Source organism: Rutilus rutilus (genome assembly GCF_951802725.1).
Source record: "Rutilus rutilus genome assembly, chromosome: 14".
NCBI classification, from domain to species: domain Eukaryota; kingdom Metazoa; phylum Chordata; class Actinopteri; order Cypriniformes; family Leuciscidae; genus Rutilus; species Rutilus rutilus.
The window spans coordinates 23,006,199-23,030,990 of NC_140219.1; the positions used below are offsets into that span (position 1 = coordinate 23,006,199).

General features: G+C 37.9%; 1 protein-coding gene across 4 annotated transcripts; it reads left to right on the forward strand.

Annotated features, from left to right (window-relative positions):
* Positions 1-438: 438 nt before the first annotated feature.
* Positions 439-23,070, forward strand: cplx2b (complexin 2b). Of its 4 annotated transcripts, none has more exons than XM_084430335.1 (4): positions 439-1,528; positions 12,697-12,853; positions 18,054-18,229; positions 19,266-23,070. In XM_084430335.1, the coding sequence occupies exons 2-4, from the start codon at positions 12,823-12,825 to the stop codon at positions 19,461-19,463; spliced, it is 405 nt and encodes a 134-aa protein (XP_084286461.1). In that variant the 5' UTR covers positions 439-1,528; positions 12,697-12,822; the 3' UTR covers positions 19,464-23,070. The 4 variants fall into 4 exon arrangements, with proteins under 4 accessions (XP_084286461.1, XP_084286463.1, XP_084286464.1 ...); XM_084430337.1 differs by lacking the exon at positions 439-1,528 and adding an exon at positions 1,554-1,662; XM_084430338.1 differs by lacking the exon at positions 439-1,528 and adding an exon at positions 1,824-1,844.
* Positions 23,071-24,792: the final 1,722 nt, after the last annotated feature.

Genomic DNA, 24,792 nt, shown 5'->3' on the forward strand with positions numbered 1-24,792 from the left:
AACCAAGCTGGGATTCACTTTTCCTTTTCTTCATTTTACCTTATTTTCCCATGCGTGTGTACTTTTTTGTTTGTTTGTTTCTTGTAGCCTACCTGTAACTTCACCAGTTCAGGAGGCCTACTGATAAACAGAACTGTCTCCAATGTTTGCATCGAATCTAAATTTATCAAAGTATTAATATATGTGTTGATGGATTTTGTTTTTATCTTGGAATGACTAAACAAAACTTTATTTCATACAAATATAGTAAAACTAATCTTCCAAATTGCCTAAATGTAAAAATAAGTAGGCTACAATGACTACATCATGACAGTATCTTTTTAGAAAAATCCTAATAATGAATCATGTATTATGATAACTTTTTGTGTTGTCTGCCCAAGCTCCCTCCCTATAAATCGATGTGAATCTGTCTGCTAATGTAAGTTTACAATAGAGATAATAATGATGTCCTTTTGCAGGCTACAGTATTTTGATTGAAGAAAGTAATGGATAGAAGTTCTACTGCTAACATTTGCTAGCAGTTTGTTTACTTCTTCGCTAAGTTTAATACTTCGCTAATGAAACTGACCTGCACTTGAAGCCCTGAACTGCTCAGTCATTTTGTCATATTTTGCTGCTTCTTCTTGAAGACATTTTCCTTTCTTCTCCATCTCACAACTTTCTCCATCTTCGACTCCCTCGCATTTTTTTTCGAAACCGTTTTGATAGGCGTGGAGCCGAGTTGTCACTAACAAATCGATTTATTAATTCGGAAATAAATCACTTTGGTAAAATAGGCAGGCACAAATATAATATAAAATATAAAATAATCATAATTAAAACAAATAAATAAAATAAAAACAGGGCAGCGGCAACAAATTAAAATGTTATTCAGCAGATAAGATTTAAGTCATTATTCAGCAATTTCCCAACCACCAAAGCAATGGAATTTCATTTGCATTTACATTAAGATTTGTACAATGCTGCAATTTAACTTTTAAATAATAATTAAAAAATTAAAAAATTAAAAAAAAAAACACAAATTGTAATTTGGCGCGGTGAGCTAAATTCTAATTAGCACATTTTAAACAAAAGACTAAAGTTTAATTTTGATATGCTACCTACAACTGGAAGATATTAATGGCCGTGTTATGGTTTTGCCGACCGCAAGTGCTGAAGCGGCGTATTGTTGCTATGACTACCTCTTACTAACTTCCAAATCTAACCAGTGTTTATTGTGAGGTTTGAAACCCCGGCTGAAACGTATGTACAATTGTTTTTAAAATATATATTTACCCCGCACCTTTGTTTGTAGGCTACTCTGGACTCTGGAGTTGTTTTAAATCTCCTCATAATGCTGTAGGATCAGTTGTTGATGGCAGAGGGTGGAGGCAGAGAGAGAGAGAGAGAGAGAGAGAGAGAGAGCTACGATACGATACGGAGCAGCACACACACACACACACACACACACACACACACACATCACATCAGACGCTGAATTCAAAGCAGTCAGGACCACCTCGCTCTCTCTCTCTCTCTCATCGCGGAGGTTTGTAAATGTTCGCTCCTCGCATGCTCTCTTTTCTCCATCCTTTTGCTCAGACTCGGCGCGATGTTGCCATTGAATGCTGCATGTTCCTGGTGCTGAACGCACCCGGCGATGGAGAGGGTTGGGCACGCAGGGTAAGGCGTGAACTGCCAGTTTCAGCTCCATGTTTGTAAGAAAAGGGCAAGTGAAATGTGAGTTGTCAAGTGCTTTGAGAGATGCCTTGTGTGTTTTCAGGTAAACGGTAGAGACAGAAGCGCGCGCGACGTGCATGATCAGGGAGAGAGAGAGAGAGAGAGAGAGACGACAATATGCGCAGGTGCAGCAATTGATGAATCTGATGGACTGCATGATTGCATTGTATACCGGTGGAGAGGGCAAGGCCGAAAACAACTGAATAAGATAGGCCTACATTATTCTACTGTTGATCTTTTCTAGTACAGTGAGATTGAGCTTCTCTGATGTACAGTGGGTGTATGAGAAACCTGTCTGTGATTACAATTGCCTTGAGCTTCAGATCTTCTCTGGTGTACAGTGGGTGTATGAGAAACCAGTATCTGTACAATTGCCTTGAGCTCCAGTAGGCTACAGTATAGCATAGCTGGTATACAGTAGGACAGCTCCTTTCCTATATATAGGCTACTTTTACTGTCATTGCATTGGTACATTATGTAATTCTTCAAACATGAACACTTAAATCATCTAACTGTCCTTAAATAAAAATGTAGGAAAGAGTTTATGATTTGATTATGGTTACCATGAGTTTTTCAGAGCTAAAGTAACAAACTGCGTATTTAGTGAGTGACATATTCTGTTGAGACAAACTGTTTTTATGTGAAACCCCTACGATGCAAGTGTATAATAGAAATTGTGAGATTAACCTCTTATTTTCAGCTTCAAATTCTTTAATATGCTTCTTTGAACCACAAGACAGATACTAACTTAAATTAGGCGTGCATTTCTTTAATGAATTTTAACCATAACCAGTATAGTAGTGTTTTTGTGGGGTTCATTTGTACAGTAAAAATCTGTGTCAAATTGGCAGGAATTTAGGCTTATCTTATCATGTGCGCATGAATTCATTTGTTTATGTAATGTTTATATCTGGGGTTGCTGAGAAGAACCCAAACATAAGTATTGCAATATTTTGTAAGCATGTCATCAAGATGAAATTTAGTTTATAATCAGTTCTCATAAGATAAAATTCTGAAAACCTAATACTTCAGCGTTACAGTGATTATGTTATGAGCTATTCAAATGGCTTTTGCATGCATCACGACTATTTTTATATGCGTAACTCTGGCTTTCAAAAGAATTCGCCCTGATTGGACGTAGCAAATGCACATTACTATTTCTTACTTTTGGCCCCAGGCAAGAATGGGAATTAGGCCTAACCCTTGACCATTATTCATGTGCTGTGAGAGTGAAAAGAAGAGATAAAAGGAGCGAAAGAGAGAAAGGATGCATGAAATGGATGTATAGTAGAGGAACAGATAAGATCACGTTATTTCTGCTTCAGAAAAACGTGTTGAAAATTGGATTGGCTATGCTGCAATTTAGATTGGCTATGCTGCTTGATGTTTACTGGACGGTATAGCATTCAAACTGCCATGCAACTTTGCAAAAAACAAAGTACAGTGGTGTATGCACCATTTCCTTGATTGTTTTTAATGTTTGTGTCTAATGCACATTCATGTGTGATATTTCTGGATAATAGCCTATTTAACTGATTTTTATGCTAAAGAGTTTGCTTTAGATTTGGCTATAGCCTACTGAATTAAAAGCAACAGGTTTTTAAAATGTGAACAAGAATTTAAAGTTTTATTTTAAGCTAATTTGTTTCATTTTTGTGCCACTAGCGTCCCTGAATAGAGTTAGCCTAGAGAATTGGTCTGCCTGCTGAAGCCAGTTTTGAAGGTATTTTAAAACCAATAAAGGAGAAATTCAGACAGGCATAAAGTTGATTCATGACTGTTTAAGTCAGTCATATGGGCACATCTGTCCACCAGCTCGAGTGTAAGGTGAGGTGTTGTTTGTGACAGGTGTGGAGTGGCGGTTTTGAAGCCTCCGCTGTGTGTTTGGTACTGAGAGTCGTCAGGAGAGGTCTAGCTGCAGGGGAGAAATCAAGTGCTGAATTATTTATAACTGTGTCCAACCTCCATCAAATTGCATTGTGAGGCTTTATGATCATATTCCTTTTTGCAGGCTATGGTTCTGCTGTCACCATTGAAATGCCCTAAATTTCTCGGAATTGTAATAAAACAGCTGCTAAACAAAACCCAACGGCCAATAGGTGTGGAGTGACAGTTTGCCAGAAGCTTTTGTCTCTTTTGTGATTATTGATAAACTGGTTTCCTTCAGATAATCCCTTAATTAGCACGACTAGTTTCTGCATGCGATAAACACAACACAACACTGAGGGAAATCTAACGCTTCCTTAAAGAATAAAGCTTGGTCTGCACCTGGTCTGATTGGGCGATTTTGTGAACTAGATGTGTATGTTACCGTGTCAAGCTGTGGAAAGATGTTAGAGAGGTTGATTATAATTTAAAAGACCTTTAATCTGGCTAAATGGTCTGAAGATAATGGTCTTTGGGTGAAATGCTTGCAGCAAGTATTTCAACTGAAAGCTTATCTCTCTTCCCCAGATTTCTAAACTCCCTCTGCATGGTTAGCCACTTGGCAGACACATACAAACACCAAACACACTTCAGACTCAAGGAAGAGGCATGATTTAGCTGAAATGGACAACCTATGGGTCAACAGCAGTGTGATACTTTTAAAAGTAATGCATTACAATATTGCGTTACTCACTGAAAAAGTAACTAATTGTGTTACTTAGTTACTTTTTATGAAAAGTAATGTGTTACGTTACTTTTGTATTACCAACACTGGTCAACTTGAGTCTGAGGTATTGTGAATATAGAATAATATAATAATTAAATAATGAAAGACTTTTATTAACAAAAAAAAAAAAAAAAAAAAACATTTCTTGGCTCCAATGAAGATTATTCTGCCCAAGAACATCCGGAAAAACCATCTGTCTGACATGTAAAGCAATACCAGGCATATTTCATAATGCATAAATTCTAATCTCTTTGCACAGGTGGTCCAGTGTTTCACAGTATGAAGTATACAAATTTATTCTGGCATTTTCGCAAGATTGCACACGAAAATATTGTGTGCGTTCAGCACAACTGTTTATTTTTTTACAGTCAGGCCCATCTGTTTGCAATGCACAGGCCTGGTTTTGAATACAGCAAAATGGAAAGTGTGAATCAGGTGTTAAGCGGCGCAGTCAACAGCAATAGAGTAATGTGTATATGACATGCTAACTTTAATGTAACAAGAGCTAATTGGCCCCCGTTGGAGAGGGGGGTTCCCATGACCTCTTGTGTGAGCCCAACCCAGCACGCAATGATAGGCTTTGACACTACATAGCAGGAGCTCAGTGGGAGTCGCTGCAGACCCCCTTCCTGAAATCAAGTGTCTTCAACTGCTCTCACGCACCAGGGGGTGTAATAATAATATGCTGTCTTAAGTGGGTCAATGTTGACTCTTCATACATTGCCGAAAAATATCTGATTTTTCTTCCGAGACAGTGATTCCCACCCAGGGGTATAGGCTGTACTTTGGTTGTACACTGAAAATGGTTTTATTTGCTTTGTTAAACCTATAAAACAGAAATTACAACATGAATGTTCTGAGGATGCCTTTTCATCCGGCTCTGTGGAATTACATTCATTCTGCAGTGTTTTCGTGATATAGCACTGGACCTGCAGAACAGTACATGGTCCACACGCTCTGCTGGTCTGTGTTTTGTTGTGCTAATAAATGCAGATTCCCGGCAAAATGATTCCAGGCATGATGTATTAATATATACATGCTGAGAATGAACAGATTGCTTTCCTGCTTCTGTGTGTTGGGATGGATCTGTATAGTATTGTAGCCAGGCCCCATGCCCTATATTTAATCTAATTGTGAATGGTGCTTTTCTGTCGGAATCGCTTTGTAAACCAGGCAGAGCTGCTCAGAGTTTAACCTAATTACCCTTCATGCCCTGCCTTCCTGTATCCCTCCCACATCTCCCCTTTTGCGGAAAGCGTATCAGTTCCTTATTTACTGTCCAGACTAGTAGGTTGAAACCATTTGGTTTGTTGTTACAGTTGTGGAATCAGTGCTTTTATTTTTTATGTTATGACAATTAAACAAAATGATGGCATATGGTTTAAAGATTTTGCGCTGGCAGACTTCCAGGCTCCAGATTGTGTGTATGATTTCATACTTCTACATGATAATTTGCCATTTTTGCTTTATTTTTTTAATCAAGTAATAATTGAAGCACAAAGTGGGATTGGCAAACTCAGCAGAAATGTCACAGAATAAATGTAACTGGTCTAAGTGAACGACTCGCCATAGGCATCATGGACATACAACTCAACCGAAAAATATTGCTCATTTCAGGCTTGTCTCTGGCTGCAAATGTCAGGGACTATTATGTTAATAACTTAATTTCAGCATGAGAATTAAACAAATAATTAATATATTTTCTTTATCATTTGCATTTTATTGCTTTACTCAAGATAAAAGAAATAGTTTTCATCTTGAAATTCGTTTCATAGTTTGAAACGGTAATTATTGTTCATTTGTAATGGTGTAAACCTCAAAACATTTATTTGTAAATGTCAGGCATGTTTATTACCTTCAGGTACATGGCGTTCTTGCAGCTTTGGGTTTTTATTAAAATCCTCATTTTAGAGGACACAAAATAAATGGGACTGATCTACTCACCCATTATTTTCTCCGCAATGCAAACTAGTAGAACTTCTCTCCTAAACAACTGGGAAAATTTGATCCTACAGTGTAATTGCAAAATTGGCAATAATCACACAGTACTATGCTACTTTATGGTGCTAAACTGATTGGATGGTTAGAATACAAGCAGCCTCCCTTGTTTGTTTTTTTTGTCATTTTACAGTATGCATAAATAATACTGGTCTCTAAAAAGGCTCACTCAAAAGGTCTTATGCTGCTTTCACGGGCTATCGGAAATTTTCTATTTCCCAGTTCTGAATCATGGAATCATGAAGGACACCAGGTTTATTCTTGCCTATATATTGGGAAAATCTTATTAAAGCCAAAATTATATTTAGCGTCCCATTTACTGACAACCATATAAACAATAGTCAGCTGGATAGTCAGCTTGCTGACAATTCTAGAATTTTCGCTGTGTATAAAACATTCAATATGCTTCAAATGATTATTCATGTATGTAAATATGCACTACTTTAACAACAAGACAAGGCATGTAGCTGTTGTGGAAAAAACGAATTAAGAATAGCAGATGTTCTTCCCTCCTCCATGTTTTAAGTTTATGGCATGTCCAACTTGGGAACTTGGGTACAGGGTCGTCGGTAGCAGTGCGAAAGGTGATGACGACTCTAGAGTCCATGAAAATGAAACTAAAGCTAAACTGAACATAGTGGTGACAGAATGCACCCCCTCCAGAAAGGCACAGTCTCTCACCGTAACAGATCGACAGAGGGACAGGGAGGGTGGGGGCTCTGGAGGCTGTCGAGGAGCTGGCGAGGAACCAGAACTAGGCAAGAAGAACCAGGGTGGAGCAGACGGCGGAAGTACCCCTAGAGGAGCTGATGGTGAACACAGCAATGGAGTGTCTGACAGTGGAAGGAACCAGGGAGGAGGTGATTGCAGGGTGGAAAAGGTGGATGCCCAGAGCACAGGTGGTACAAAGGCCCATGGCAGAATCGATGGTGGGAGGAGCCAAGGCAGAGTTAGTAGTCCAACGACCAGCAGTGTAACCGAGAGGTCTGGACACCCTAGTGGAGCCGAGAGACTGAAGAGATCGGGAGACGATGGAGGTTCTAGGGAGCAGTGCGGAGTCTCAGTGACCAGCTGCTGAAGTGGAACATGGCCGTCGGAGGTTCTAAGTGGAACCAAAGCACGGAAAAAAGTTCGAAAGTCTGTGGTGCAGGCAGGGCGATATCTGGCCAAGGTTAAGCCGGTGGGACGAGGAAGCATGGTAGAGCCAAGGAGACAACGTTCCCTGGTGGAGCCGAGGGAGTTTGGAGCCAAGGCAGAGTTGACTGCTCGATGGGCCGAGTTGGAGCTACGGGCCTGGAGGTCTGAGGTGGAACAAAGTAGTCGACACATCTTGGCTTGAGCTGGCAAACTAGAAGTGCCCGGCAGATCCTAATAAGTTATAGCCAGTAGAGGAGCCGAGGGACTGAAGGGCGCCAGCAAAGACGGGGCTGAGGGAACAACTAGCCTGGGCAGAGGAGGCGGGAGATGGAGGCAGGGTGGGTGCATTAACCTATGACATAGCAGTCTTTGAGCTTGGCAAGGCCAGCAGCGATGTAGGCTTAAGACTGGGTGGAATCAGGGGAGGGAGGCTGTCATCCTCTTCAAGGTCTTCTCTATTTCACACCGGCTCGTAGGTAGAAGTCGACACACACACTTGGTCAAACTAGGCGGCTACTTTCGGCTCTGGGACAGACGTGGCCTCACGCTCGGGCTCCATTATAGGCATTGACATTGGCTCAGGGTCCTTGGCGGGCATCAGCACGGTCTCCAGCTCTGCGGTGGGCTTGGGCTCCTCTCCTGCGGTGGGCAAGTGCTCTGGTTCTGCAGTGGCCATTAACGCTGGCATCAGCTGAGGGTAGACACACTGCAGACATCGGTGGATTGCCTCTCTCCAGGTTCCTTCTCTCCATATTTGGAAGTTCCAGGGAGCTATAATAATTCACCAGCTCTGTGTCATGCATAGTTGAGTATGTACGCGTTTCAAAGACTGTGAGCTCTAAAGTGTGCACTATAGAAGCGGACCTTTCGTTTATGTTGTCCGTGTTTAAGTCTGTGTTTCACGGACTGTGCACAGACATCAGCAGAGATGATAAAATTATGCAGACTATGATTTATCCCTGTACATAATATTTTTTTAAATAATGTGCCCTCACAAACTTTAATCAAAATAAATTCCCCTCCCTCTTGCAGGGACATCTCTTCTCTGATTATGTCTTTACAGGCATCAGGGCGGGACAACCTGTCAATCACATGAAATCACAGCAATAGAGAACCACAACCATCCGATCATTTCCTGATAGACAAAATCGAGTCCTGCCGTTTCACTCAGTTATATGTCATATGGAAGAAAAGACTATCGCAACTTCCATTTCATAGGGACTTTAATGCACAGACTGACAGTCTGTCTGGAATGAACAAATCTGTGTGGTGTATTCATATGGCAGAGTTCATCAAGAAACAAGAAAAGATGATGACCATGCTGATATTTCCTCAAGGTTCTCTCCCTTATGCTTTCAAGGCATCTGTGGATAAGAAACTGTCTGCCAGCAAGGTTTTAGAGTTTTAATGTGTTTTAAAGTTGTGTATCTGCACTCACTCCTCCCTTCAAGCTGAAAGCTCTAGGGTTGTCGGGAAAGTCATGAATCTTTCCTTGTCCACATCTATTGATTTGAACTGGCCCCAGGCGTCTTTTACCTGAGTCATTAAGCTGTGGCTGAAGGTAGCTTCCAATAGGCTTAATGGATGCAATCAGGGACCATGTGTATCACTCCTAAATGCCTTTCCTTGAAAGGATCTGTAAGAAAATAAGAGAGGATGGGGATAGAATCATGGAGAACTAATCTTCACTGAAGTCATTATTCCACTGCCACAGAGAAAGTGACTTGGGAAATCTACCAGTTACAATGTACCTGATACATTCACAATTATTTACTTTATTTAACAAGTTGTTCATTTGCCCAAGCAAATCAATTGATTTGTGAATGTGTGTTCAGACCAAAAAATGGGGAAAAATCTCTCACGTACAGATCTGCTGTGATCTGGCTGAAGTGTTTTCTCAACCAGGCATGTGAGAGTCTCTTATAATTGCTTTTTTTATAGGCATATTATTGCTGGTTTTTGTGGCAAAGAAATTTAATAGGTCCCAAAACCCATAAAAAGCATCTATTATTCTTAGCAAAGCTAAAGCAATGACTTCCTCAGAGAGGTTTCCTGTACATGTGCAAAGACCATGTTTCTATTCATGCATTATTGTGTTGCATAATTGTGTAAAGTCTTTAATAGGAAGAGTAATAATTTCATGCCTGATTGGGCAAAGTCTTAGCCAGCTCCATCCATGCTTTAAGCAGCTATGTTGTTTTCCTGAGACCTTTGATTTCAAAAATCCAGCATTTAGTGCAATAAGCATCTCAAATTAATTATCATATTATCGCAATGTTATTTTGTGCCATACATCAGTGAGTCTCTGTTTAGGAAATCAAACGCCCTGCGGTGATCTCGTAGTTTGCCACTGAAGTAGAGCTTACGTAAGATCCACTAATAGCTTCAGAAAGTATATGATCTCCTCTTCTTCTTTATTTTTAGTATTAAACTATACAGCTATCCTGTGCAATCATGCGTGCTTTAAGAAGATCTAAAGGAGCTTCATAATAAAACCCACTTTTGAGTTTCAGTTTATGCTTTCAGTTAGCAAACTGTAACCTCGAGGCTTTCGTTCTAATCCCATTTGATCATTTTAGAAGCTCAAAGATGGATGAGATGCACAATCAGAATCAATCAGAATGTCGTTTCTCCTTGACATCTTCCCACCATTAGTGCATTGTGAGATTTCAGATGACATATATACTTTTGCTGTCTTACAAATCTTCACATTCGGATGCTAGATAATTTGCATTCACCAGGACTTATGCTTGAGCTGGATAGAATATGGTTTTTTAGGGGATGACAGAAAAAGATTTATAATTAGATGCAAAGCAATGTATGATAATGCAAATCATTCAATGCACATGGTTATTGCACCACATCTTTTCTCGGTATCTCAATTCATTACACGTGTGAAAACACTCTAAAGACAGTTCAATGGAAGCATTTATGTACAAAACACTGTCAAGACTTAGTTTGCTACATTAATACGGTGATTAAACTGCTGTGTTGATGTGGTAGAAGTGGTTTCACAGGAGTCAGGTTGAAATGAACTGGTAAATAGCACGCAAACCCGACCTCAAGGTCACGCAAGGACACTGTGTTATGCTAATCAGACATGGTGGGTGTTATCACAGCCCCATTTTGACTCTGGAATAGAAGATCAGCATGTAAGGATGGGTCAGGGTTATTAATTTGTGTAATTTTTTATTTTTTTTAGCTTTAATATTTTTCTTGGGCAGAAGCTATTTACACTAATTCAAATTAGCAGTGTTTTCTTTGCACTAAGTGTAAAATTTAGTAGATAGATGCTATTTGTACTAAAAGTAAATAGTGGTTAGATGCTATTTAAACTTTGTGCAAATAGTGACAGATACTATTTGCACCTCAGTGTATTGTAGTATAAAACAGTATGCAATAATAACAACATATTGAGTGTAAATTGCTAAATTCATTAAATGGATTCCACTATATTGGGACAATAAAACCCTACCTACCCCCCTACCTGATATTAAATACCACATTATTTCCACTTTTCGAATATTTTCTTCATTTTCATTTAAATTTCATTTCACTTTCTGATCTGATATGCGGAGAATAATGAGTTAAGAATACTTTGGTCAAAATTGCTTCAAAAGTTACCGCAACCCGTTTTACTCTCCACACCTCTGCTCCTGTTATTAGACAGATTTCTTTTGTAATTGTATCTGGTCCAACCTGAAATTGGTGGGAGGGGTTAGTGTAAATAGCCTCTGCCAAAAAGGTGGGCTATTTGTACTTAGTCTATATACAGTAGACACTCATTTTTCTTTAAATGTACTCTTTTTTTTTTTTTTTGTCTTGTCAAAAAAAAGAAGTGATTTTAATCTCAAGGGTCTAGCTTTGTAAAAAGCAATAACAATACATATTGTGCATGTGGATGTTTTAGATGGGATGAATTTAGAGAACGTCTCAGAGAATTTTAGCATGTCATGCTGTTTTGCTCTCTACATTCATCCCTTTTTATATTTATATTATGTATGCATGTAACTATTGCTTTTAATTAATTTTGTGTTTAAATATATATATATAAAAAAAAGAAATATATATATATATATATATATATATATATATATATATATTTCTTCTGGGATAATGCAGGAAACACATGTTATAAAAGTAAAGAATTGTTTAAAAAAAATTAAGCAAACAGACACATGCAGTAATTGGGGTAATCCGTCCTTTAAATTGAACAAAATGAACTTCCTTTTACTGAAGGGAGATGGAAAGATGAGGAGGCGGAGTGTGGGGGAGTATGAATGAGGCTATTGGAGCGACAGACAGAGCGATAGAAAGAGAGAGAGAGAGAGAGAGAGAGAGAGAGAGGGGCGGTTTATCAGGACCCAGTGAGCAAGTGTTTTTTTTGTTTATTCATCGTTCAGTTACTTCAGGAAGAACAAATAGCAAAAGTCAGTAAACTGGTAAGTGGAAGCAGATTTATTTAAGCAAATACATAACTGGTTACAAACAGTTAAACACATAATGCTAGTTTGTTTAATGTTTATATATATATATGTATATATAAGAACTGCTGTTCTTTAGTATTGTGTCTTGTCTCTTTAGAGTGGTTTGGCTACCATCGTGGGTTCTGGTTTGTTTTCGTTGTTCCTGTGCTGGAAACATTCTCGGATGTTTTTTAGTATTCAAAGGCTTAGTGCAGATCATATTTGCTTTGAAAAGCTGAACGATTCTTTTTGTGTGCATATGTTATGGTCTGGTGTCAGTGTCTCAAATGTGGCAAATGACAAACCATCTCTTGTCTGCTGAAGAAAAGCAACCTTTCATAAAGTTTCAAACAACTCCTTGAGATGAAATCTGCAATAACTCTGATAGCCTTAATGTCACAGTGTAGCTGGAAATGTTCAGTGTGTTCCTGTAAGCAATAATTACTTTGACTTCCGTGGGTTTTCAGAACTGACTGTGAATTTATTTTGAGCACCTGCTGTGTGGGATTTGTCTAGAAGCTCAGAGTAACATAAATGTGCATTTATTTGCACAGATATTGCGACTTTATGGTAGCTTTGTAAAAATTTCAGCTCAAATACTAACAGATGTGGTGGATGAGGTTGTATTGACAATATAGTGATCAATATTATACTGTAATCTGAGTGTTTCTGATTGACGTTGCATTCTGATCAGGTTTTCCTCCCATTTCTTTCCCCCAATAGGTGTGAAGGATTCATCAGGACACAGAAGACTTGACACACTGTGGTGGAGCGGCAGAATCAGGATCACGGCAAGACTAAATGCAACATTTTCTTTAGCTGTAAGAGGACCAGATATCTGAGTGCATCATGGATTTTGTGATGAAGCAAGCATTGGGCGGTAAGTGTCATGTTATAAAACTAGCATATTAGTCTCGATCCAAATGTCAGTTTGGTCAAGACCAAGAATCAGATTTTATTGTTTCTACATGTTGCATTTATTTGGTTCATTATTTAACTTTCATTTGACGCATGGCAGAAATTGATGACGATTAGACATTTTTCTTCACCGTAAAATTTAAAATAATCAATTAAATAAACAACAACAACATTTATTGATTATTTTTACATTTTTATTAATAATACTAAAAAGTATTTGTTAATAATACCAGTTAATTTGCTACATAAAAAATAAAAAAATACATTTCATAATTATTGCATTTCAAATCGCCTGCTGTAAGCACAGGATATGCCTGTTATTATACATAATATGTAGGTCTATGTTTGGTTCTGATAACTATGATCAGTTTTTATATTTAGATTTTATGTAAATATATTATTATTTTTATTAAATATTTATATATTGAAAAAATGTACATGCATAGCATGTAACCAGGAATTGATGATGGTTTTTAAGAGATACATTTGTATTCACTGTAAAATGTATTAATGTGCAATTAAAATTAAAATGTGCAATTGATTTATTCCATAAAAACCAACAATTAGATTATTTAGTATTAAAATAATAGATTCATTTAGAAGAAAAAATGAAATGTGGTTGCTAGTAATCGGATGCAAGACAATAAGTCAGCAATATCTTTTTTGTAATTCATACATTTTTAACTGTAATAAAACAAACTGTTTATTGATCTGGTTATAGTTTTTTTTTTTTTTTTTGACATTTATTTGTTGTGTGTACAGGTTATAGATTCGCACCATGAACATAACTTTGTCTAAAGGTCAAAGAGACCTTAAATCAATTTCATGATTTTGTTTTTATCAGCTGAGTGACTATGGGCAATAAAACGAAATGTATTTCTCCCCTTTCAATTCCCTTGAGTGGGCCAGATGTAGCAGATTGTGTGACCACACAATGACCTTCTGCGTGAGGTGTCTTTAAGAAACACAGATTGTCTTTTCACTGCACGTCATATTTAACACAGTTCCTTTGGTGTTCCACATGGATGAGGCCAAGACGTCAGATTGTGAAATGTAAAATGAAATATGAAAGAAATGTTTCGTGTAGCACTTTCAATATATCAAGAAAGCTTTGATATGTAAATGTGCCCTGAATTTGATCCTGAAGTCTAAAATCTTTACCAAATGTAGTGATTTTTACTGTGATAGCAGCATAGACCTTATAAAATGACATAGTTTAAATTCTGCTCCATAGCTCTGAGGTAATGAAGCATGATTTACTCATGAAAATCATCCATTATTAAACAGACTTTCCCTCGCTAGTTTTTCTCAACCCTTGCAAATTATTCAGAAGCATATAGAATTTCTTCAAGATCCCACAGAGAAGTCACTTTACGCTGCCCTCTGCGTTCAGCAGACTGTAAAAAAACAGTTTATGTTTGTTGTCTGTTGGTGTGAAAGACTTTTATTAAAGAAAGATGGAAAACAGAAAAAGGCATGAAATGTCATAAAAAATGTGCTTCAGGACAGCGATGCTTATTAATGGATAGGGCTGTAGCCTTCATGTGATATTATAAGAGGGCATAATCACACAAAATATATTTCCAGATAGACTCACCAACCTTCTCAGAATCTCTTCTCCTTATATTTTATGCAAGATATTTGTTTTTGAGGCTTTATTAAAGGCTAGCAGTGCTTCTAAAATACAAGTGACCTATTTTACTACTACTACTTTACCGTTATAAAAGAGCGTAATTAATATGCTAATTTCCTAAGCTCCGATAATTCACATATCATTAAGAATTAGCCTTTTTCCAGAGATACTGGAATACAGTTCCGGCCGCTGCGCCGTTGTTATCCAGAGCCCAGATTTGCTCTTCCATCCATAACCATCACTGCTGTTCCTGCCAAGCGCTTTGATGTAAAGCCATGAAGAATCTGATAGAGGGAAGCAGTTCTTTTGTTATGTTAACCACCCTCTGTGTGTCTTTAAACTTGACAACAGAACTACATTCAGTGGCCTACATCTTGCTTTAAGCTCTCAGGAGCGGCAATTGCTTTGTGTTTGCAGAACAATTCATGTGACATGAAAATCTGAAGAATGTTTCAATCTTAATGCTGTGTAGCATGTCATTTTTTTAAATACTTTGTCATATCCCAGTTTAATATTCAGAGACAATTATAATTAAGACATCTGTGGATTTATTTCCCCATAAAGAGTAGCACTGTGGCTGTTTATCATTATCAAAACTTTACTCTGTTTGTTTGAGTATCCCGACTAGCCCGACAACAGCAACATTGGCTCAACCAATTTTGTGAGTTTAAGGCGGGGCTATCGGTTTGATCGACCAATGGCAGAAAGGAGGAGTGTTCATTAACCTTGTTTATTACACCCTAAGAGGCCATTCATACAGAATGCGTTTTTCCATTCCACTGCGCTATTTTTCCGTTGTTTTTCTATGTAAACATGCACTAGACAGACATGTTTGTCCATGTTGTGCTCATTTCTCATGTCTTTTGCAGCCTCTCGTGAGTGACACTGAATTTAAAAAATGTGGCGCTAAGTTAAAGGTGCTGTATGTAATCTATATAGTATTTCGAAAACCCTGGGTTGCCATTTGGCGGTAAACACAGCGTATAGCAGCCATGAAAGCCAACGAACAAACTCAGAGATCGCAGATTATACTCGACTAAAAAGCAACGCTTCTAGCACTTGGACGCTTCAAAAAGTTCAGAAAGAGATCGTAAAACTAATCCATATGAATTGAGAGGTTTAGTAAAAAATGTCTGAAGAAACTCGATCGCTATATATGATAAACAGATTTCATTTAGGCTTTTATTCACATATAAACATTAATCTGCGAACATAAACAAAAGCTCAACCGAACCTGCTTGACACGTGAGAAAAAGGTTATTTGTTCTTGAAGAAGCTCAAACGTGCTGCGTATCATGAGAAGAATGAACCTCATTGGTTCTTGAAGAAGCTCAAACGTGCTGCGTAACTTGAGAATGAACCTCATTGGTTCTTGAAGAAGCTCAAACAGGCTGCGTAACACGAGAATGAACCTCAATGGTTCTTGAAGAAGCTCAAACGTGCTGCGTAACACGAGAAGAACAAACCTTATTGGTTCTTGCAGAAGCTCAAACGTGCTGCGTAACACGAGAATGAACCTCATTGGTTCTTGAAGAAGCTCAAACGTGCTGCGTAACACGAGAATGAACCTCATTGGTTCTTGAAGAAGCTCAAACGTGCTGCGTAACACGAGAAGAACAAACCTTATTGGTTCTTGCGGAAGCTCAAACGTGCTGCGTAACACGAGAATGAACCTCAATGGTTCTTGAAGAAGCTCAAACGTGCTGCGTAACACGAGAAGAACGAACCTCATTGGTTCTTGAAGAAGCTCGAACAGGCTGCGTAACATGAGAATGAACCTCAATGGTTCTTGAAGAAGCTCAAACATGCTGCGTAACTCAAGAATGAACCTCATTGGTTCTTGAAGAAGCTCAAACGTGCTGCGTAACACGAGAAGAACAAACCTCATTGGTTCTTGCGGAAGCTCAAACGTGCTGCGTAACACGAGAATGAACCTCAATGGTTCTTGAAGAAGCTCAAACGTGCTGCGTAACACGAGAATGAACCTCAATGGTTCTTGAAGAAGCTCAAACGTGCTGCGTAACACGAGAATGAACCTCAATGGTTCTTGAAGAAGCTCAAACGTGCTGCGTAACACGAGAATGAACCTCATTGGTTCTTGAAGAAGCTCAAAACGTGCTGCGTAACACGAGAAGAACGAACCTCATTGGTTCTAGCTGAAGCTCAAGCGTGCTGCGTAACTCGAGAATGAACCTCATTGGTCAGGAAGGTTTATCGGTCAGGAAGTTTGGGATTGGTGCAGGTTAAGTGTTGGGTATCGAAAGTGAGTGAATTCATACGGTCATTGTGGACCATGGGCAACCTGCAGCATGACACAATGCAAGGACTGTTATGTCAGCTCAAGATGTCCTAAACATACACACACAGACAGTTAAAGGCCACTTAAAGAGTACACTCTCACTCCCTTCCCTTTCAGTGCCCTGAGTGTCATACGGAAGCAATTAAACACATGTGAAGGTAATGCGTAGACCTTGACGCTGGATTTCAAATACACACTCATGCATAATAAATGACTGCCTTTAATAATAAATGAGTGTACAGTTGCTTGTAGAGACACATTACGCAAATCCATTATGCAAATGATTAATGACTTAAAGCAATAGGACAGCATTTGCAACCAAATCTTTCAGCATGTTTCTGAGACCGTCTGTACTAATTTTCAATGCTTTGTATATTAAAAAACATAGTTGAAGTGGACATCTAGGCAAATGCAAACATGGCCATTGCTTAGAAGCATTTATTGCTGCATTACCCATAATAACCTGTGGCTGTTGTTTGCTGAAACCGAAACATGTAAAATACACAGCGTGATAGGTAGAGTTGCACCATTTAAACAGATGGCAGCGAGAGGAGTGGCACATGCATCATTCTGGTGTGTCTGTTTGCCTTCATCATTTTGGCTCCAGTATATCATCATATTAGCAGATTTTGCAGTGGAATTTGTGTTTTTGAAGTCTCTTATGCTCTCCGAGGCTGCATTTAACTGATCAAAAATACAGTAAAAACAGTAATATTGTGAAATATTTTTAAAACTGTTTTCTATTTGATGAATTTGAAATGTTATTTATTCCTGTGATGGCAAAGATGAATTATTAGCATCATTACTCCAGTCTTCAGTGTCACGCGATCCTTCAGAAATCATTCTAATATGCTGATTTGCTCAAGACACATTTCTTCTTATTATCAATGTTGAAATTAGTTGTGCTGCTTAATATGTTTGTGGAAACCATGATACATGTTTTTCAGGATTCTCTAAAGAATAGAAAGTTCAAAAGAACAGCATTTATTTGAAATAGAAATCATTTGTAACATTGTAAATGTCCTTAGTGTCATTTTGGATATATTTAATGTATCCTTGCTGAATAAAAGCTTCTTTTTTTTTTTAAATATCTAACTGACCCCAAACTTTTGAATAATAGTGTAAGTAAATAACAGCTTACTCTCTTCTGGGAAGGCTCTATATATCAGTTTCAGCCATTGAACTTATAGGTGACTTCTATAATAGTAATAATATTTCTTTTTGGCACAGGGGCCACCAAAGACATGGGGAAGATGTTAGGTGGAGAGGAGGAGAAGGACCCTGATGCCCAGAAGAAGGAGGAAGAAAGGCAGGAGGCGCTGAGACAACAAGAGGATGAACGAAAAGCCAAACATGCTCGTATGGAGGCAGAGAGAGAAAAAGTCAGACAGGCCATTCGAGATAAGGTACTCGTTTCACATTTCCCATCCACTTTAGCTTCTCGTGACAACTGTTTAGACTGAGACCGGGAAAATTAGAAGAATTGGTAAGCATGGGATCATTTGCTAATTGCTAATCAATTTCAAACGAAAGCAAAATGAAGCCGTTATACCATGATGACGGGACTTCGTGATTAATGTGTGTGGGGGTATAATGCATCAAATAAGAATCTCTATTACCCTTTAATGAAATGTCACATTTGCAGGAGGTCTTAATGTCAGCTAATTTAACAGCTCCTTCTTAAGGAAGGAAAATAGAGCCGAGAGTATGAGGTCATTACAAGATCATGAATTTAGCCATGAAGCAGCATGAGAACATCTGGACATGGCCTGATCCAATTCGAGCCTAAGAGACTTTAGAAATGTATCAGAACTGGGCGATTTCAAGGCCAAGATAATAAATATTGTTGGCTGTTTGGCGAACTGCCTGATCCTCTTTTGCAGGTCGATTCAGATACAAGCGTCTGCTACATGCATATAAATACGACAATTAAATCCTGCAAGATAAATGTTTTGATGTTTGACTTTTAGAATACACTATTGCACATTATGTATAAAAATATATCATGAATTTAAAATACAAAATAACATTTGTGTATGGAGTTTTGATCTTAAAACACAGCAATGTCTAATTGGCCTAAATTAATCAAAAATATGGCAATTAAGATGATGTCGTTAAAAATCGTTGAATGATCCTAAAGGATCATGTTGACTCTGAAGACTATAGTATAGTATAGAAGAATATTGCATATAGTATATTATATCATACAGTATAGGCTATAGTGTAGTATATAGCATACAACTGCCATAAAACATGTTAATATTTGTGCATATAGTTGGATCTATGCAGTTCATGGTATTTTTCTTTATTTCCCATAAATGAGATATAGGCTATACAGTAGACCTACAGTACAATGAGAAATGGCATCATTTCAATATTCTAACAAGCCCTCTTCTCCTATTGTCTAATTATCTTGATTATATTGTATATGTGTTTATATAGTATGGACTAAAGAAGAAAGAAGAGAAGGAAGCAGAGGAGAAAGCGGCTATGGAACAAGCGTGCGAGGGCTCCTTGACCCGCCCCAAAAAGGCCATCCCAGCCGGCTGCGGGGCAGATGATGACGAGGATGAGGAGAGCATTCTAGACACCGTTCTCAAATTCCTGCCGGGACCTCTGCAGGACATGTTTAAAAAGTAACAGACACAAAGCTGTTTCTGGAAGAAAATGGGAGAGGGGGGATTTTTGCCAAACAGGTGAAAGGCTTTTCACTGCCTTGACGGAATTTTATTTGTTCCTTTCTACGGATAGAAACACAAATCATATACCCAACAACGTTTGGTCTTTTCACTGCCATTCAGGTTCAAACTGTTTACACTTTCTATAGATATATATATCTATTTGTTTACTGATCACCAGGGTTTCTGATACTTAGAAAGTTATCTGCCTTAGGTACTCAACGATCAGCCCCACAGTAACGGCACATTCCAGGATCTTGGTACTGAGCTCGGGCACTGGGAATATGATGGTTACTTGGATATTTATCTATCTATTTCAAACACAGTGGGGTCAGAGCATTTTAAAGCAGTAGCTTGGTATAACTGTTCCTTCTTTCACAGAAAAAAAAAAAGTCAGTGAAGTGCAGAATGCAGCCGTAACGCTTTTAGTAGTGTGCATGAGGTCAAAATCTTACTATAAGATGAATTGCGTTTGCCATCGATACGTATTTGTGAAAATGGGAGACGCTGATAAACTAGTTGTGCCATGTTAGACCACCTGAATGCAGCCTGGCAGTTCTCATTTGTCTGTGATGTATTGATATTCATTTTATTTTTGTTAAAAAAATAAAGGTTCTTAATTGGCATCGATGGTAACGTGAAGACCCTTTAACATCCATGTAACCTTTTTAATGCACAAAAGGTTCTTTATACTGGAAAAAGGTTCTTTAGATTATAAAATGTTCTTCACACTAAGAACAAACCTTTATTTTTAAAAGTGTAGTGTAAGATTTGACCACAACTGATATTCACATTAGCCTTGCCAGCACAAGATCAGGAAAAAGCTCAGTATTTCCTAGAACTGTGACAAAACCACAGTTTATCTTTTTTTACAAACTGGACCAAATCTTTACAGTGAAGAGTTATCCAGGACGATTGAAGTTCTGAAAAACATACAGAGCATGAAATGCAGTATGTATTCAGAGGTCAGTCACTGTTTTACAGCACATTCATCACTGCCAAATCACATACGACAATCAGGAATTAAATGGTCTCATACAAACAGTTCAAACATAATCAATTGGCATTAACATTTTATAAAAAAAAAATATATATATATGTGGGATGTTCTGCAATATGAAAATACCTGCCTTAGCTGAAAGTTACGTAAAGGTCTGACATGACTTTTAATGTGCTTTCAGTAAAAAAGTAGGTAATTGTTAACGTTAAAAAACAAGCCTACATGTACTGTAGGATAATACATTTAGTACTGTTGCAGAACATGGAAGCATGGCGTTGTTGAAAATAATAATTTATTGATAAAAATACACTAACTTAATACTGAGAATACATGAGCTTCAATCACAACAGTAAAATAAAAAAATACCAAAGAGAGAGTTATACACCTTAGTAAAGATGTGAATGGCACAGTACAAGAAACAGTTAAATGATCTATCACAACGAAATATGACGTGGTCATTTTGAGATCCTGCTGTGAAACTATATCAACATGATTTATAAAAATGCTAGCTCATATTCTGCCCAAAATCTTACTGCTGGCAAAATCGGAAGTGGGGTTGTAAATATGATGAACTAAGGCTTTTTATTTCAATTATCAATGTCTTCATGTTTTTAAGCTTTGAGTGAACACTGCCATTTGATAAACATGTTGGACACTTCTTTTTTTCGGGGGAGGGGGGGGGGGGGGGGGGTGTTAAATGTTTACATAACTGTTAATGAAAACTGGGTTTTAGAGGCAAACTCATTTTGTAAACTAATGCTCAAATGGCTATTCTATTGCATGATGGGAAATATAAACCTATAGATAAGTTTTCATTTTGTAGATTACTCAAAGTTGTTTTCCAATTAGTCAGGTTGAAAATGTGTCCCTTTTTAAACTCTGTTAGCAAATGATATAACTACAGGAATGTATCCGTACCAATTAGGCTTCGTTGTTCTGTGATCAAAATGCTTTTAAGATTGTAAAGTTTGTCAAAAATTAAATCTTAGTAAGAACAGAATGACATAACACATGCTACTCTCAAGTAGACTTTAATTTTAGCAGTAAAGAGGTACTTTTTTTTATTATTATAAGGAAAGAATGAGACTGACTTTTTATTTTTTTGTAGTGCTGAAAGGTTTTTCACTAGTCAAAGCCATATTGTTAGACTGCAATAATTAATGAAAAAATTATCATCTTGTAGTCATGCATCTGTTACCTGTAAAAATATGTTGATATCTATTTAACTCTTCATAGTACATGTCAGAAAGTGTATATACTAAGGTATATGACATTTCCGTGTTTCTATGTCAGATCTCAATGTAACCGTGTATTTATGTGCGTCTATACCTGTTCGTGCTGTAAAATGTTACTTCCTGTTATACCTGTTGATGTCTCTTACACTATGTGCAGTCTAAAGTAGGCTGTGTTCACTGTCATGAAGCTGGTGGAATCGGGTTATGGGAGTCACAATGTTCCTGTATGCATGCAGATAAACTTTGCATTAAATACCAAATCAGAACGTCAGGTTGTACCTGTTAATGTATTTCTGTCCCTGCAACAGAAGCTGCACCCTTTATCCTGGGATTAGTTCCCATCTGTCTGATGGGATACGGTGAATTATCATCAGGCCTATCAATCAGGTTGTTTGGTACTGACAGAACTGAGAGATCATTTCAAAACTCTTGCTACTGCTAAACTAGGGTCATTTCCAGTCATTTATCATTTGACTAAAGATGTAATATTATAGTTGTACTTCCAATATACCTCTTGGCATAAACATTCATGCAGTGGTTCACCCCAAAACGTATTTGGACACTTTGGGTTGTACTTAAACATGTATGAATGTCATTGGATACAAAATATCAAGTGTCATCTGCAAACAACTGATTCTAAACTCTTTCTCAGAACTGACCTCAGTTCATCACATTACCTCTATGAACTTGTTCCACTTATATTGTTCGATAGACATTTGATATTTTGGGTAACTTTATTTTAGTGTCCTTGTTACACGTTACATGTAGTTACTATAGTAATAACTATAAATTATGCATAATTACATGCAAGTAACCCTAAACCAAACCTGGTAGAACTTTATTTTACAGTCGTGTTCCGCATGGACATACTATGTACTTATTATAGTAATTGTAATAACTGGTTAATAACTAGGTAATAACCCTGAACTTATCCTTAAACCTAACCTTAACCCATGTAGTTACCTTGTATTGCCACCTACTTTCTTAGGTAAGTACACATAAGTGCACATACTGTAAAATAAAATGCAAACCCTAATCCTATAGTGAGTACATGTAGTTATACTTAATATTACTCAGTACTAACAAGGACACGGAAATAAAGTTTAGCCATTTTGTTATCCAACGCAAAGACATTGATTGCGGCTCACGTGTTCAAATACTTTTTGAGGTCACAGTATAGTTGGTTGATTCCCCACTGAATCAAAACACTTTAGGTTTCAATTCCCACTTTATTAATACTTCCATTTTTCCATATGTATCACAGTCATATTTGGAATTTTAATTTATGTAATTTTTATTACATGAACATTACATAATAAACTGGGCAAAAGGGCTGACTGTGTTGGTGATTCTGTAATCTTTAAGACGATATCAGACTGTAGATGTCCAGCAGTAGAAAAATAATAATATAGATTTGAAATTATTTTAATGATGAAATCTGAAGCACGTTATATTATACCTGATCTCTTTTCACTCTCTTAAATATTGAGATATTGTCAGTGCTCCTATTGTTGTCCCATAAAGAAAGTCTTATATAGGCTGTTTTTTAATTTATAAAAAAATTTAATAATTTATTCCTGGGATGCTCAGCAACATTGTTAATGAATATATAATAGGCTATATAAAAGCGCACTAAATTGCGCTGATGATTGATAAATGCAGAAATCTATCATTGAGATTTCAGTGAACTGCATCAGAAACAGATAGCATGTTCCGTAGCTTAGCGATGTTTCTGAGGTGGAGGAAGAAGGCTTTTTTTTTTAAATATGAAGTATGATCTTTTGGAAAAACAAGTTTCTGTCATATATAACACCCAGGTCTTTAACTGTAGAGAATGAAGTAATAGTGCATCCTTCTAAATGCAAATTGTATTCTTATGGTGCGTTCACACCGGACGCGTTTAGCGCGTCAGGCGCGAGTCATTTCAATGTTAAGTCAATGCAAAGACGCGTTACGCGCGTAAAAAATTCCTGCGGCGCGAATGAGGCGTTTAGCGCGGCGCGGTAGACGCGAATTCGCCTCATTCGCGCGTCAAGTTCGCGCGAATGACGCGAATTGAGCGTCTGGCGCGTTAAGCGCGTTATGCGCGAATGATTTTATTAGTGCTATTTGTGCATTCACGCGTTTGACGCGAATTCGCGTCTGCCGCCCGAGTTGAAAAATCTGAACTTCTGCGTCAATTCGCGCCGCGTTAACCAATCAGGAGCCTGCTTGCATGCTGCTGTCACGTGGTGAAGTGACAGTTTATAATGTTATTTTATGTTTGGCCTCAATAAATTATTTTGTAATATGACTAAAAATGCACAATAAAGCAAATAAAAACATAAAACTCGATTTCAATATATGAGAGATACTCATTTTGTATTGAATGCTATTTATTCCATATCTATTCTAGATTATATGAAACATTATTAATCTAATGTAAAGACAACAAACACAATTTAGTGTATAAAAAAAAAAAAAAATCACAGGACAGGTTTCATTTTTGAAGGCTGCAGCTCCATTTATTATCAAAACAAAAATAAATCACAGATTAGGTGCGGGCGAGGGTGAACCTCGCGCCGGGCTGTACAGCGCGGGCTCGTCAGGCAGCGACCACCACTCGAGGCCGAGGCTTATACGGCCTACGCTTTCCTCGTCAGCGTCCTCACCGTTAGGTCCACCAAACCTACCTCCTGGAGCAAATTGTGAAACCCCTGAAACCCTCCGGAGGGTTTGGTGGACCCGAGAACAGCGACGATGTCCACTACGCTGCTGTTTCTGCTCTCCAGAGCATATACGAGCGGTGACTCTCTCGATTAATGCTAATGCTAATGCTCGATAAACATCTAAAAAAAGATGGCCGCCAACAGGTTTCGAAACTTTCGCCTCTGACGCGCGTAAATTTCGATTCAAACTTTTGATTTTACGCGCGTCAATTTCGCTCTTGACACGCGAATGCACACAAAGTGGTCAAGCGTATAACTAGACGCGGCAGGCGCGAATTTTGACGCATTTTCGCGTCCGGTGTGAACGCACAGTAAGAGATTCTGTGTACAAGTTTTTGGTCCAATAAG